Source organism: Chionomys nivalis, chromosome 3 (genome assembly GCF_950005125.1).
Source record: "Chionomys nivalis chromosome 3, mChiNiv1.1, whole genome shotgun sequence".
NCBI lineage: Eukaryota > Metazoa > Chordata > Mammalia > Rodentia > Cricetidae > Chionomys > Chionomys nivalis.
Window position 1 is genome coordinate 103,922,672 of NC_080088.1, and position 16,537 is coordinate 103,939,208.

At 48.2% G+C, this 16,537-nt stretch overlaps 1 protein-coding gene across 1 annotated transcript; it reads right to left on the reverse strand.

Annotated features, from left to right (window-relative positions):
- Positions 1 to 1,162: 1,162 nt before the first annotated feature.
- Positions 1,163 to 16,223, reverse strand: Kctd7 (potassium channel tetramerization domain containing 7). Its single transcript, XM_057765038.1, has 4 exons — positions 15,894 to 16,223; positions 12,786 to 12,955; positions 8,237 to 8,415; positions 1,163 to 7,800 (listed from the first exon to the last, which is right to left on the reverse strand). The coding sequence occupies exons 1-4, from the start codon at positions 16,035 to 16,037 to the stop codon at positions 7,424 to 7,426; spliced, it is 870 nt and encodes a 289-aa protein (XP_057621021.1). The 5' UTR covers positions 16,038 to 16,223; the 3' UTR covers positions 1,163 to 7,423.
- Between the last annotated feature and the right edge of the window lie 314 nt (positions 16,224 to 16,537).

Consider the following 16,537-nt stretch of genomic DNA (forward strand, 5'->3'; position numbering starts at 1 on the left):
GAACCATACCAAGTAAAGCTGACTGAGCAAAAGAGAATACATACTGTGTGATACACCTTGGCTCCCAATGCCAATAGGATGAATAAAGAGGTGTTCGAAATGTGGAAAAGATGGAGCAAAGAGGGGTGTGTGTGTGTGTGTTTTAATTGGCGGAGGCACTGCAGGGGGTGGGAGGATATGGAGGGACTGGGAGGTGAGTGGAATTAGTTTGCATGATGTAAAATTCCCACGGGTTCCTGTATCAAAGAAGCTGTCGTATGTGCCTTTCAAGGTTCCGTGCTTAGGCCCCAGAGGCAGCTACTGATCTGCACGAGGGAGCCTGGCTCTGCTCTGTGGGTTCACCGGGAAGCCCATTTAAAGTGGTTAAGATGTCACATCACTAGCAGGCCAGGGAAAACCCTCAGCAAGGGTGAGGCACAGCTTTGGTTAACAGATGGACCAATCAGAGATTTGAGGGAAGCAAAGAGATTAGTGGTTCTCAATCTTCCCAATGCTCCAACCCTTTAGTACAGTTCATGTTGTGATCCCTAACCATATTGCTACTTCCTGTGATTTTATTATGAATCGTAATGCCAATATCTGATACACGCATGATCCCTGTGAAAGCGTTGTTTGACTCCCCCAAGGGGTCGTGACCCACAAGTTGAGAACCATTGTACTAGACAGTTGTGTATCCCTAGAGACTTCAGAACTCATCTGCATGGTTAATCCAGGAAATGATTCCAAGGAGTGTCCTGATGAGGTTAGCCAGGGAAGTGCCACACTCTGCTCTCAGGGAAAACAAATTCCACTCACTTCCTCGGGGGTCTTGGACTTAAACACTGAGGCTCATACATGCTTCGAGCCACTATTTCTCCCTTGAAAAAGTGGTGGTGATTGGACAGAGCGTTCTCCCCTGGGCACTTTCAACAGAGACTGAGCAGTGCTTGTGCTGGCGTGGGCACGCTCCTGTCTGAGTTCCCATAGGGGCCTTCTTGGGGTGACTTCCCCTCGACTTTGTTAGCCCAGAAGTCCAGCACTGGTGTTTATTATTTTATTGTGGCATCCCCAAACACCAGATCTAAAGCAGTGGTCAAGACATTTGCTGGCAAAGCGGAGACGACCTCAGTCAGTAAAGCAAGGCACAGCACCCAGTTCTTGATTTTAATGTCATCCAACGGAACCGAGGCTCTATATGCAAGAGTAGTCACAAACAGGTGTGCTATTGAACACAGGAAGTGTTATAGTCAGTACCCAAAAACAAAATTATGCAAATGAAGACAATGGATCCAGCTGACCTCCCACACTCAGAAGGCCATGTCTGTTCCGACACCCAATCTGTTCCCACATTCCCAATCTAACCCTCCCCACTACAGACACATATTTTTCCCCAAAATTGCCCCCCCAAATGTCTCTTCCATCCCAGTTCCCAACATCTTGCCTTTAGATAAGGGAAGGCTCCCTTAAGAATAACGGGCATCCCCTCCAGGCAAGAGCCTGCACCGAAGCCCGAGAGAGAGCTTAACTGTTTATATTACAATCAAATATGGTTTAAAACTATGCAGAAGGACACTTGACATTCCATCGTGGAAAGGTGTGCTGGGTGACGTCTGTCTCAGGACTCAGCCCAGCATCACACACCTCCCCCCTACCCCGCTCCCCGCTGGCTCTTTATTGCAGGTGTGTGGTAGTCCTCCAGGGAGCAACTCAGAACTTGATCAGCCCAAGACACAGAGCTCAGGCAGTTAGTTCCCAAACAGCCCAAACCCCAAGAGAAATGAACAGGAGGGTCCAGAGTATTGTTGGCTTTCAGTGTTGGAAGTACTGGGCAGCCAGGTGAACACACACAGACAAAGGTTATGGATGGTGATGGTTCCTTTATTAGATCAGTAACAATGAACCCCCCCCCAACCCACACACACACACCTTGGAATATTGTTTCAATGTGGCTCTCCCTCAGTCTTCTCTGCCTCGACTCTAACGTTGCACCATGTGCCGCTATCAAATCTCTCACTGTCCCAACCAGTGAGCATGTCACCCAGGAGAAAAAGTGCCCAGAGTCAAACAGGAGGGAAGCTCAAGGCTAGGCACTTGGATCTGCTTCAGCAACAACTGGTCACACTCACACCGCGAGAGGCATTGACACGGCGCATAAATCATTTTGAGAACGGACTTCCTGTGGATCAAGGAAAAGCTTTCCTTGCAAATCTTTTGGTCTGGGTCTAAGCAATTGCAACTGGAAAGAAACGGACAGATGGAAGTAATTTCCACAGACACGACCCCTTCATTTGGAAGCCATCCGCAGCCATCACATACAATAGCGTATTTCGGAATGAGCTCAGCTTCTCGTTAGAGACGGCCAGAATAGGCTGATGAATTCTTTTATTCCGTTTAAGAAAAGCTCCAAGAGAGTAGAAAGTGAGTGTAGAGCCCCAAATAGCAAAGATACAGTTTGACATGATGCTTGTCTTTTTTTTTTTCTTTTCCTTTTTTTATTTTTTGTGGTGCTGAGAAGGGAACCTAGGGCCTTGTGCATAGTAGGTAGGTGTGTTCTCTTATGAAACCACACCCCAGATCCCAATATATATTGCTTTATTTCATATTTCACTAGTCAAGGGAAAATTATAGTATACTTTATAGTACAAAGAAAAGTTTCTGTGCTGCAAGAAAGTACAGAAGTCACTGGCTTAAAAAGGGTTTTGTTATTTAAAAAAACACATACACACAAGAAGATTCGGCATACGGTCTGCCCTAATATTGCAAACATCAAGTCAACTATTTAAAAAAAAATAGTAAAGGAATTGAAAGGGGAGGGGAGGGAATTCTGAGCTGGTTATCTAGTGCCCCTCCTCTGTCTGCTCCAGTGGCCTGGAACATTCTCTTGCCATAACAGTACAAAACCTATCATCCTGAGAATAAAAAAGGAGACGGAGAAACTCTCTCCAGGAAGTACAGAGACAATGTCTTTCCCCAGCATCTTTGTATTAAGCAATCAGTCTGGGCCTGGTTTTGAGCAGATCAGTTTTCCCTCTGTCTTATATTTGTGGACTCTAAATTTCCAACCACTGAAGGATTCTACAGCAGGAAGAGAAAGGGTCCCAGGCCTAGTTACTAGAAGTCCCTCGCTCAATTGTCAGCTCTCTGCTGATCTGTACATCATCCTCAACAGTGTGCTTCACTAACAGTTTAAAAATGGGACGATTCAGTTCTTCAATCCATCGAGCACTGGCATTAACACTGACTGCACTAGTGTTCCGACTTTCATTTCCAGTCAGGTTTAAGATGCATCCTTGACACGGCAAAATCGAAACCATTTGGGGGCAGATCCCACTTCTCATTCTCCAACCCAAGAGGACTTCGAGCTGCATAGCATATTCAACTTCAGGACACAACCAGTGGAATCCTTCACACCGGGCCCCAGAACCCACTGAACTATGCCTACAGATAATCCACGCTAAACAGGCTGGGGGTTGAATTAGGGGACTTATTGGACAGCTGCCTGTTGACTTTGTGCACCCAGTATCCCTAAGAAGGAAACTTGGGGAATTTTGAGCAAAGGGCAGCCAGACATTACTTGAACGACACAGACTGCTTTTCCACATCTTCGAAAATAAGACAACCAGCAACTTGACTGAATTTTGTCTTGACACAGAGCTTGGCAGCTGAACACAACAAGCCCTCTTAGCTCTTGCCAACAACCATAATGAACATTGGAAAGTAGGGCAATTTCTTTCTTTCTGTAGCCTGTTTTTTACCGAAGCTAGTTGTAGGTGAGAGGGCATGCCTGGAAAAAGTTCAGTGCCAAATACCCATTCATGCTGAGCAGGGCCTAACACAACATCCCCAGGGTTGGAACACTCCCGGGTTCATGATGATGATCTCTGGGATCATGTGGGCCAGCTTTACCTTCAAATTCATGTTGACCCATCAAGGAACCAACGTGGAAGCTGGGCATGATTCTGCTATCAGTATTTCCAATCCGGTAGCCCAAGGAAGACGCTCAGGTCTCTTGACAGTTACGACTGTTTTAGACCACATCTTCCGCAAAGAAGGCAATCAGATCACTCTCTACTCTTGTCTGGACAGTAATGGTTCAAGCAGAGGTTGACAGTTTCAAGCTTGCACTGCAGGAGCTGGCCAAGAATATGCTCCGTCTGCACGGAGTCTCAACCTCTGAGGAGTCAACAGCCTGGAACACGGACCGTTTCCCCAGTTGTCAGCTGTTGCACCGGGCACTCTAGTGGGTGTTACTGTTGGAGAACAATACCAGCAACTCTGGGAAGCTGCCAGTGAGGCTGAGAGACGCCCAAAGAAGCATGCTGAAGAGCAAGAGATAGACCAACTAGACCTTGATCATGCTGAACAGGGAATCCTGGTGGACTTCCATACAAAAAAAAAAAAACCAAAACCCCAAAACCACGACATTGGACATCAAGGCAGAGATGGCGCTTGCAGCAAAGAGGGGGAAAAAAATCCAACAACTTGCAGCTTTGGTTCACACTGCAAATGAAGGGAGCCCAACGCTCTTCTATGTCAGCACCCCAGCAGCCCGCCCCTTCGAATACCTCTACTAGGGGCCCAGATGATCAGGAAACCAGTGCCCGGGAGCGAGGCCTCCAACACCTGGATGATTTAGCTGCAGGAGGTAAAGATCCAATAATAACCCATGGCAGCGATATGCAAGACCAGGATCCCTCTTCTCAGATCTTGGATACAAGCTCAGATGATGAATATGAAGAAGACTATGGCTCACTCATTGCCACTCCTGATTTTCTGGTTGGACCTCACTGGTCACACAAGAGCCCAGTTGATGAGACTAAGCAACCTGAAGAAAGAAGCTACCAAAACGACTCAGTAAACACTAGTCAGCAGACACCCCAAGATCAGGCTTTTCCTATGAGACAACGGCAACAACCTCGGGGTTGCAGGAAAGCCCAGATGCTTCAGGGCAAAAGCTTCCACCTGCTTTAACCAGGGAAAACCTCGCTGCGATCCCTGAACCCGGGCAGCGTTGGACCCATTCCTACTTCATTGAGCCACCACCTCCCCCAGTCTATCCTTCTTTGGACATTGACAAGGAAACATCTCAATCACCCCAAGTAGATCCTTTAGAAATACCACTAAAGTCCCCAACTGGTGCTCCCTCAATAACACCCAACTTGACAACTGAGCAGATCAGTAAAATGGAACAGGAGTACCAGAGCATAATGGCCAATGAAGGCCTCTGGGTGGGGCAACTGTTTCCCCACAGGCGAACTGGTAGAACCAAGGATTTCCCCACTTCGAATGGAGCCATTCTCCAGTTCCCAACAAGCCTAATAGGGGCCACTGCTCCAATAAACAATCAGGAGGGGTGGCACTTTGGGACAGATGGGACCATCACCATGGATGGGCAAATGCCTTTATGGTCTGACCTTGACCTGCAGTCACGACTTGTGTATATTGTATTGATTATTCATAAATTCCCACAAAAGGAACTTAACTACCTCCATATTAATTGGTCTTACAAGGTGAGTCCATTTCTCAGGGATAATTTTGCAACCTCAGGGACAGAAAACCAGTTTCAAATATGTTTCTTGCTCTGTTTTGGTCATGAAGCTAATGGTTTAAAGTTAAATTTGTATATTCTGAGTGAGTTAAGCATGAGTAGTATGTTGTAATGCAGACAGCTGGCTACTCTGCAAACTCTGTTTATGTTATTAAGAAAAAAATGAACACAAGAGCCAGGTGTGGGGGACATGCCTATGTCCCCCAGAGCTTTGGAGGTAGAGGCAGGAAGGTCAAGAGTATAAGGGTGTCCTTAGCTAATTTGAGGCCAATCTGGGCTACATGAGACCCTGTCCACAAAATAAAAATAAAACCTATTTAAACAAAGAACTTCTTTGCTAAGACAAGGCCAGAGCCACGGTGTTGGGCTAAGAGCCAAGCAGGGGCTTCATCACCCCAGAAGATCCTATTGTTTGCTGAGGACTACAGAGAGAACTCCTCCTGGAAGACGGCTGCTGCTCCCTCCCTCTTGGACCTCAGCCTCTACCTCTGTTACACTCAGAGTGAAGCACAAGGTCAAAACCATGTGTTCTCCCAGGAGCCTCGGAAAGTCACCCCCTCCACCTGCACCAAGAAGTCCAGCTCAGAGCCCAGGGCTTGGCCTTCTAGTCCTCTGAGGCACATGGATGCCTCTAACCCCCAAGTGTCTGATTGGACCACTCTGACTTTACAGGACTAATATTGGGGTGCTGCCAATTCCATATATATATATATATATATATATATATATTTTTTTTTTTTTTTAAAGTTTAATTAAAAAAAATACTATCCAGAAACGGTCAAGGATACCTATGATTACATAGAACCCATTGTGCAGTGTGGACATGTAATGATCTCGGAAGAGAGCTACACTTCTCTTTGGGGGCTACATGCTGCACCCTGACCACTGAGCAAGAAATTATTGTGGACTGTTTTCTCTTTTTGAAGCAGGAAGTAGAACACGCACATTTACTACAATCATCTTCAGCTCCTGGGATGGCCGTGCCTCCACCTGGGACTTACTTTCCTCTCCCTCAAGCCCAAACAGTAGCTTCCAGAGAAAGAGAGTGTCCGTGCCAAAGAGGTTCACCACACTGGATCCTAACACAAGACTTGGCAGCAAGCTGTGATCTTGGCCTCTGGAGGGATGCTACATGTTAAGAGTTCCTAGACTCCCTGTCTGCCTAACTTGGGGAATCTTTGGAGAGAACCTTTGAAACCTTCCAGTCCTATGAAGAGTATAACTCTGCAAAGAATGTAAAGCCAAAGCCCCGGGGCACGGCTGTAAACATTGTGGTTTTTCTAAGGCCCAACTGGTACATGGCTTTGGCAGCTGTGGTTAATCTCAAAGAGAAGGTGACAGGCATGTTCTGGAAGTGCGGGACATATGTTTCCACATCCTAAGACAAGGTACTAGAGTCACTGGAAGAGCAAGGAGCACATTGGGGAGAAAAGGACTCTTTCTTCTTTGGCCAGGGCTACAGGGTGGACACTTGGGTAAATCCCCTATCACACTCCTTATTCTGACTGACACACTGAGCACAGGAATGTTCAAACAGGGTGAGGAAGTGATTGACACCTTCATCAGCAACATGGCTCTAAAATGGGCAGACGCTCTCTTGCAAGGTGTCAAGAAAGTATCAAACCTCTCCGGACTTCCGATGATATCCCCACTAAATCCTGTGGCCTCCAGTGAAGATGCCATGCCTCGAGGAAAAGATGGGGTGAGTGCAGATTGAGTCCCCAAGGTAGACGAGCCAGGGGGGCTGCGGCAGCACCCGAGCCTTTGCATCTGTGCCTCAGCACACTGTCCTCACCTCAGGAGGTTCGGGGACAGTCAGCAGCTCCTCTGGGGATCAGATTCCCAGAGCCGCCCGAGAGGATGGACACCTCTTTCATGGGACTCGGCTACTGGTACTCACCACCACGTGATTTTGAACTCATAGATGGGGCGTTTGCAATAGTAGTGGTTGACAAGGTGCTTGTCACACACCCCGATGCACTGGTGATCCACTGTGAGGCCTTGGGCTGAGAGGTCCGTGACCAGACAGTGTAACAGGTCATATACATCAGCCACTGCCTCCCAGGGCCCAAAAGACACATCTACTTCACAGTGGTGCTCAAAGAGCTGTCCATCACTCTCACTCCGCTCAAAGCGAAGAGAGTTGAGGAGGGGACACTCATAGGGGGTGATGGGCATCTCTTCCTTGAAGACACAGACTTTGAGCTTGGCAAAGCGGGCCTTCCGCTGTACTGCGCGCAGCCGGGCAATCTCCACAATCCGCTCCAAATGGTCTATAGAGTTTAACACAACAGCCGTCAAGGGGCAGGGTGGAGTAGGAGGGGGAAAGAGAGATACAGGCAAACAAAAAGGGACAGACACCCAGTGACAAGATGCAGAGGGAAGAGGCTGATTTCATGAGGGGACTCCATGGGCTCAGCAAGGGCACACTTCAACAAGGCCCATGGTATTCCAAAGCTAGGAACCCCACACGGGGTGAGGGCTATCCTCTTGAAATGTTATCTATCTGCTGGCTGTCCGGAGAGGACTGCGGGAGTGTACGGGAGATGTCCTTCCCAAACTTGAAAAGTCCCAGCATTACTGAAAGAGGGGAACATTTTCTCCTAATCTGAATGAATTCTGAACCCACCCACTTTTGGGAAAGGCCTGGGAGTTGAAAGATGCCTTGCAATCCCTTTTCCCAGGTGTGTAGGACAGCTGACCCCTCACCTTTGTAATAGGGCATGAGCCCCAGAAAGGCCTGGCGCACTTTCTCGCCCTTCAGTGGCTGCATGTTCTCCAGCTGCTCCAAGAGGGGCCCAATGGCGTAGTACTGGGCCTCTTTGTGCACAGCTCGCACATGCTCCCGGGGTGGCAGATCCCCTGAGCGCAGAAAGTTCAGCACATCTCTGTGCAGGAAAAAGGGTGAGAAGGAGATAAGGATCATGGGGGTGGGAGGTGGGTGGGTGGGGCTGTCAAGGTGGCTGGAGAAGAATCTGGGCCACATTGTCAGCTGTATAACTTTGGTACGTGAACTTGGCCTTTGTGTGCCTTGGGTGTCATCACGTACAAGATGAAAGAAAATAAGAAAAGTACCTCACAGGATTGTGGTGGTGCACACCTTTAATCCCGGCACTTGGGAGGCAAGAGGCAGGAGGATCCCCTTGAGTTTGAGGCCAGCCTGGTCTACAGAATGAGTTCTAGGCTACAGTGAGAAAACCTGTCTTTTGAGCAACAACAAAAAGCTCACTCATAACATAAGTGCAGGTGTGGTAGAGTAACTGGAGCTTTACACGCCCAGTGCTAACAACAAACTCTCCTTGTCCCACATCCTCACCATTAGTTATTCTGTAGCTCTATGGAGAAGACAAAATACCTAACAACATGGGAATTAATTGGTTTTAAAACTAAGGAAAGTCATATATAGTTTCTTAGATAGGGTTTCTCTGTGTAGCTCTGTGGCTGTCCTGGAACTAGCTCTTGTAGACCAGGCTGGCCTTGAGCCTCTGCCTCCTGAGTGCTGGAATTAAAGACGTGTGCCACCACCACCCAACCATATGTAGTTTCTTAAAGTACATATTCAGTCCTTTTGTTTGTTTTGGTTTTTTGTTTTTGTTTTTTTGAGACAGGGTTTCTCTGTGTAACTATCCTGGCTATCCTGGAACTTGCTTTGTAGACCAAGATGACCTCGACTTCACAGAGATCCGCCTGCCTCTGCCTCCCTAGTGCTGGGTTTACAATTGTCACCAGCACTGCCTGGTATATTCAGTCCTTCTGATCGTCTTCAGACTCTCTAGCTAGTGCTGAGAGTAACATTAGTCAGGCCTATTGCCAGTGGTTATGGAAGACAGTAAGGAAACACTTAAATAAGTCTGTTACATCAATAGTTAATCTGAATTATAATGTGACAAGAGCTAACATCATTATTTGTTTTTTTGTTTTGTTTTTTCAATACAGGGTCTCCCTCTATAGCCCTGGCTGACCTGGAAACCACTCTATAGACCAGGCTGGCCTCAAACTCAAGAGATTTTCCTGCCTCTGCTTCCTGAGTGCTGGGATTAAAGGTGTCAACACCACCGCCCAGCTTAACACCAACTATTAATCTGCACTAGTCACTAATCACATGCCACCCATTTGATCCTTTTAATGACATTCCAGGGCAGGGTCTCTCTTAGTTCCTGTCCATAAATGGGGCCTGGCTGGGACCTAAGAGGTTATGGAAGACATTTGTTGAAGGAGCCACAGCTGGCAAAGGCTCAGTTCTGGACACAACTGACTCTGAGCCTGCAACAAAGGTCCTGACTTCATTAGAAGCAGCCAAACCAAAGTGCTGTCCACACAAGGAAGGACTCCCCCGAGGCCCAAGCAGTCCCCATGATGGTAGTGTTGATGCATGAACTCTGCCAGCAAAGGTGTGTGTACCCTTCCTAATACCCTGGCCTCATACTGTGAACCTTTGAAGAACCTCCATCTCCTGCTGATAAGCCAGACTACTGGAGTCCAGCAACCCATGCATCAATGCCTACATCTTGCTTTCTGTTATATTTTGGCCACTTTCTAGCCGAGGCCAACAGGGCACTGGCATATAAGCCTTAATTTGGATCCTGTTCTTCCTTCCCACAGCCCCTTTTTAAAGATTTTTATTATTTTTCACTGTCTGGTGTGTGGGAATGGATGTGGGTACGGAGTGCAGGCACCCTGATAAGGAAGGGTAAAGGTGCCCAGACCCCAGGAAACTCAAGCCACCGGACATGGATGCTGGGGCCTGAACTCAGGTCCCCTGCAAGAGCAGTGTACACAACCTCTGAGCATCTCTCTAGCCACTCCCACCCCCTGAAATTCAGTCCTCTGGGATCGTCAATAAACCCTTATGCACTCTGACAAACAGAACCCTGGGCCAAGCCCAGCTAAGAGCTGCCAGCTGGGGCCAGCACTTTCCTCCCCAAATGCCTGCAAACAAAAATCTTTTTATAGTTACAGGGTGATGTGACACTTTGTTTCCTCACCACCAGAGGCAGCTGATAGCCCACTGGGGAGAACCAGACACTGCAAAACAAAGAATTCGGCCAGAGGCTCCTTTCTAAGGACAAAAATGGCCCTTGTAGGCAGACCTTCCTGGAGGTCAACACAAAGATGTATAGATCAGTTGAAGAGTTTCCACTTTCCTGCCATTGGTTCAAGGTCAAAGGCAAATCCTCTAGTCATCTCTACAGCTAGACCAAAGGAGCAGAGGACTTCAGCCCTGTGTTCTGAAGATGTGACCTAGCTGAGGCCACATACAGGCTCTTTACTTAACCCTCTCTGACAAGTCCACCAGACAGCTACAATTATTTCTCATATCAACAAGGAAATATATGGCTGAGATGTTAAGAGCACTTGCTGTTCTTCCAGAAAACCCAAGTTCAGTCCTTACCAGCCACAATGGCAGCTCACGACTGTTTGTGACTCCAGTTCTAGGGGATCCAACATCCTACTCTGTCCTCTGAGGGTATCCGATACACACAAGAGAGACACATGCATAAAAAAAAAAAATAAATCTTAAAACAAAACCGCAGGGGCTGGAGAGATGGCTCAGCGGTTAAGAGCATGGACTGTTCTTCCGGAGGTCCTGAGTTCAATTCCCAGCAACCACATGGTGGCTCACAGCCATCTGGAATGAGATCTGGTGCCCTCTTCTGGGGTGCAGGTATGCACACAGGCAGAACACTGTATACATAATAAATAAATAAATCTTAAAAAATAAATAAATAAATAAATAAATAAATAAATAAATAAAACACAACCGCAATGAGCCGGGCGGTGGTGGCGCATGCCTTTAATCCCAGCAGTTGGGAGGCAGAGGCAGGGGCATCTCTGTGAGTTCAAGGCCAGCCTGATCCACGTGGAGAGTTCCAGGACAGGCACCAAAGCTACACAGAGACCCTGTCTCAAAAAACAAACAAAAGCAATGAAGTTGAGACATTCTTTATAAGGTTTGCCAAAGTGTTTTCATAGGAAGGTGTATAAATCACACATGCATTTCTTTAGACTATATATATCAAATACATTGAGATTGTGGTGTGTATGTGTGTGTGTGTGTGTGTTGTTAAAATCTCAGGAACAACACAAGTTTGCTTTTTAAGGGTTTCTTAGCAAGACAAAGGGGTAGCAATCCGGCACCAGCCTTCCCTTCATCCTTTTTGTTTTGAGCCACTGCAAGCCTCAGAACGACTGGTAGAGACCAGGCCTCCTCCGTGTTGCGGTAGGTGTTGTTTGTTGGGAGTGTTAAGGGTCTCCTTATATAACCCAAGCTGCCCTAGAAACAACTTGCAATCTTTCTGTTTACACCTCTCAAGAGCTGGGATTATAGCTGAGTGTCGCATACCCAACTTGCATGGTATTAATGAGCCCCAGAATCTTAATGTACAGGTGTTCTCCAAGATGCTTTTTGACATTCTCTGACTTCAAATGCATTCTTCTCCATAGAGATAACTCCCCAAGTCTCAAACTGAATGAGATGGGAAAAGTTCCATAAAATCCTGCCAGTATTAGAATTTATTGTCTAGGCAGCGGTAGCTCATGCCTTTAATTCTAGCACTTGGGAGGCAGACGGATCTCCGAGTTCAAGGCTAGCCTGGTCCACAGAGTGAGTTTCAGGACAGCCAGGGCTACACAGAAAAACCCTGTCTCCAAATATTTTAATTTTTTTTCCCTCAAAGCTGGAGAGATGTCTCAGGAGTTAAAGCACTGGCCGGGCGGTGGTGGCGCACGCCTTTAATCCCAGCACTTGGGAGGCAGAGGCAGGCGGATCTCTGTGAGTTCGAGACCAGCCTGGTCTACAAGAGCTAGTTCTAGGACAGGCTCCAAAACCACAGAGAAACCCTGTCTCGAAAAACAAAAAAACAAAACAAAACAAAATAAAACAAAAAAAAAAAAAGGGAAAAAAGTAGTTAAAGCACTGGCTGCTCTTTCAGAGGTCTTGAGTTCCATTCCCAACAACCACATGGTGGCTCACAACCATCTGTAATGAGATCTAGTGCCCTCTTCTGCCCTGCAGGCATACATACAGGCAGAACACTGTATAGATAATAAATAAATCTTTAAAAAAAATGTTTTTCTCTTGCTTTCTTCACTCCCTCTGGCAAAGCAACTGTTTTAGTCTAAGTCAATAAGAACATTTATTAAATCCCACTACCAGGCTATCTCCTCTGGTACCACAGAATACGGCAATACTCAAGACCGAATCCCAGGCTACTTGCTTGCTATGATTATGGAGCTGATTGCAGTGGAAGAGACATACCCAAAGTGCGTGCCATCTCGGTCAATGAAGTACCGGCCCTCAGAGTCTGTAGGGATGTAATGTCGCCCGCTGAACATGGCAGCCAACATGGTGTCTTCATAGCGCCGCAGGGTAGACAGGCGTGTGGTAAAGTGAGCCCCTCCAATGTTAAGGGGGACGACCTCAGGAAACTGGAAAGGAACCCGCACAGCTTTCAGACTGGCAAAGGTAATGAGAGCCAGGCTCCTGCATAGCAGTCTGCCTAGGCTCGTTAATGTCACACCACTCATTCACCCCAAACTTGGGGACCATCTGAATACTCTCTTTTCCCCGTCTCTCCTCTTCTCTGGAGTCCTGCTCATTCCATCTGACCGCTCTGACACCAGGTCCCTCTTCAGTACAACCCCACACTGCTCCGCCTTCATCCTCCTCCCCTTCCTGAACGTATCATCCCGATGTCCTTATCCATGCCATCTCCTTGGCCACAAACGCTCTTACTAGCCTCCTCCTGTCCAGCCAGCCAATGAACTTGCCAAATGTGGTGGTATAGGCTGTTCACCGTGCAAGCACCTGGATGAGCATCGCCTACCAAACCAGGTGTGTGCCCTTTTCTAATTCACACCAAGGCACGAGGTCAACTGGCAGCCGGTTTATTCTCTGAGGTTCCGAAGCCACTACTGCTCTGTCCTCCCTCACAGGTCCCCAGGACAGAATTCTGTATCTAGTCCTCCTTTATGTCTTCCCTGCATGCCATGCTCTCCTCTGTTACAGCACCTGAACAATGCAATGGCAATCTTTTTCCTCTGTCAACCCATTTTACCAGACACCAGGCATCCTAATGCGCATCCTAAATGTGCAGAGACTGTGTTGTGTGCTTGCCGGTGGTTACTAGGGACCAGCTGTGTTCCAATGGTCCGAGGCATCCGGTCCTCATCCCTTTCTTACCCAGAGACCTCACATGCTACGCAGGGCATCTACAGCTGAGCTTCTCTCTCTCAGCATCCCCATCCTCATCATCCACTGCACTCCACTCCTCTCCTCTCAAACCAGAGTGACTTATTGGTTCTAAGTCCCCTAAGGTTTGCATGGCAAGGGCTAAGTGACGACAGGAAAATGACGGTAAAGGTTAGCTGTGGGACCCTCACAAGGGTCCCTTACTGAAATGCTTGAGAATTTAAAAAAAAAAATTTCAATGTTCTATTTTCTCTAAACTATATATGAAAGAACTGTTTCCGATCTAACTTTCCCATAGACTGCCTCCAAATCAACTAAAATTTTATCCCAGCATAACTCTTATTTTTCAATGTGATGACATCACTCTAGCTATGGTGAAAGTCCTTTCCCCCAGTTTTCACAAGTCCTTTGCAAAAAAAAAAGAAGAAAAGGAGGAGGAGGAGGAGGAGGAGGAGGAAGAGGAGGAGGAGGAGGAGGAGGAGGAGAAGAAGAAGAAGAAGAAGAAGAAGAAGAAGAAGAAGAAGAAGAAGAAGAAGAAGAAGAAGAAGAAGAAGAAGGGCACAGCTAGGCATGGTAGTGCAAACCTTTAATCCTGACTCTTGGGATGCAGAGGAAGGATAATCTCTTTGAGGCCAGCCTGGTCTACAAAGTGAGATAGGCTAATCATGGTGCTGCATAGAGAGGCCCTGTCTCATAAAAAGAAAGAATGCAAGTGATGAAATAAAACTTACATACTTGAGACCTGCCTTATAGTAAAAACTGAAATTCACAAAATCAATTAATGAAACACACAGGATGTACAATTCTAAGTATGAACTCAACTCTTTTTTTTTTTTTTTGAGACAGTCTCACTATGTAGTCCTCACTGTCCTAGAACTCACAAAAATCCATCTGCCTTTACCTCTGGAGTGTGGGGATTCAAGGTGTACACCACCATGCCCAGCAAATTTCAACCCTCACAGTGCAAAATGCCTTCTACTTTTCTACAGAAACTCTAAACCCACTCTGCATGTGTGCCAAGACTCAAGTGTCGTCTTGGTACAACGCTTTGCACTTCCGGAGTCTGTGTTAGAGGGAGTTCATACTCATCCACTTCTTTGAACCATATGTGAGAGAAAACACTGAAGAGGGTCTCAGTATTGCATGGAGGGATGTGATTCATAGGAAGCTGGGACTGAACACCTGGCCCGCAGTCTGGAGAGTCGCGCCCTTTCCTTCATACCACATCTTTTATCCAATGACAGTGCACACACACACGCAAAAAAAAAAAAAACTCCACTGTATCTCTATTGGCTCTTTTCCCTGACTGCAGTTATGTCTAAAATTTTGCTTATTTTCACAAGTTTCCCACGATGTGGGCAATTCGGGGCTCCTAACCGGAATGCAATACTGGCTGCTGCTGCCTGAGAGCCTCACCCAGCCGGCCCCTTCAGACAACTCTGTGGGCTGAAGTCTCCACTTCTGTACCCATCTGCCTGCTTGTCTCGAGAGTCATTGCAGGTGCAAAGTATCACACACATGAAGGACTACTAACGAAGTCACCGTGTGCCACAGCACAGTAGCAGATGACTGAGCAGGCCAATCCCACCATCTCTGCTCTAGAGTTCAAGCCTTCAGTGCCCCATGCTAGTTCCCGAATTTATCGCGTTTACGTCCTTGTTCGTGCTGTTTTCTTTGCCCCCAATGCTCTACCACTCATTTCTGTCCATCTAAATGAAATTGCCCCGTGTGGTGATGCAGATTGTTCACTGCATGAAAGCAACTGGATGGGAGAGGTCGCTCCGCGCGGGTGTGTCCTTTCCCCAAATCATACCAAGGCACCATGTAGGTTATCTGAGCACAGCTTCCTACACCACTGTCTGGACTGCTGGAGAATACACCTGGGCAACCCTGGGCCTCCTTTTGGATTGTATGGAACGTGCTATGTGTTGAAAAGTCCCGAGTCCTCCTCTAGCTGATAAAGGGGAGATAGGATACAGGAATGGAACTGGACATCCTGGTAGCTACTGATTATAGGAAGGAGGCACACGGGGTGTAGGTGACCCCGGGCAGGGAGGACACACTTCGTGCACCAGTGGCATCAGTGGTGGGCAGCTCCTTTGGAGGCTCACCTCCCAAGGTCAGTTCTAAACGCACCAGTCCTCCCTTCCCCCCTCCATCGCTCGGTCCAGGTACCTCCTGGGGCAGCAGGGGCAGCCCGTGCCCCGCTTGCGTGGCCGTCGGAGTGGCCGGCTCCAGGAAGTCGTCCTCGGCTTCGGAGCTGGACATGGCACCGTCCGAGTGACGGCTGTCTGGCTCCCGCCCGGTGACTACCACCATCCCTCTGGCTCTGGGCGGTGGGCGCGGCTTCGGGTAGGCGGGTGGGCGGAGGCCTGGAGAACTAAAGCCAAGCAGCGCCTGACATGACGAGACGGGACGCCGCCGGGCGCCCGACGCCGAGGGCCAGCGCGCAGCAGCAGGCAGGACGTCGTGCGCTGCCCTCCAACCGTCTAACGACCACCGCGCCTACAGTTAGTCGTTGGTCTGACCTGGCCGCCTCCTGCTATTGGCCGAGCCTCCGCTAGCTCCGCCTTGATTGTCGGGAGGCTCGTCCAATCACAGAGCAAACAGCTCGGCCTGAAGCCGAAGTGGCCGCTGGCCTGCCCAGCTCTGATTGGCTCGCTGACGGACGAGCGCGCGCGACGCCGGCTTGCTCGAGGGTTTGGCCAAGGGGAGGCGATCTCCAGGCGCCGACCTCGATCAGCCACCACCGCGTGGACCCTAAGCCGCAAATCGGAACCAGGCGCTTCTTGCTATCGGCCGAGATTTCACTGGCTCCT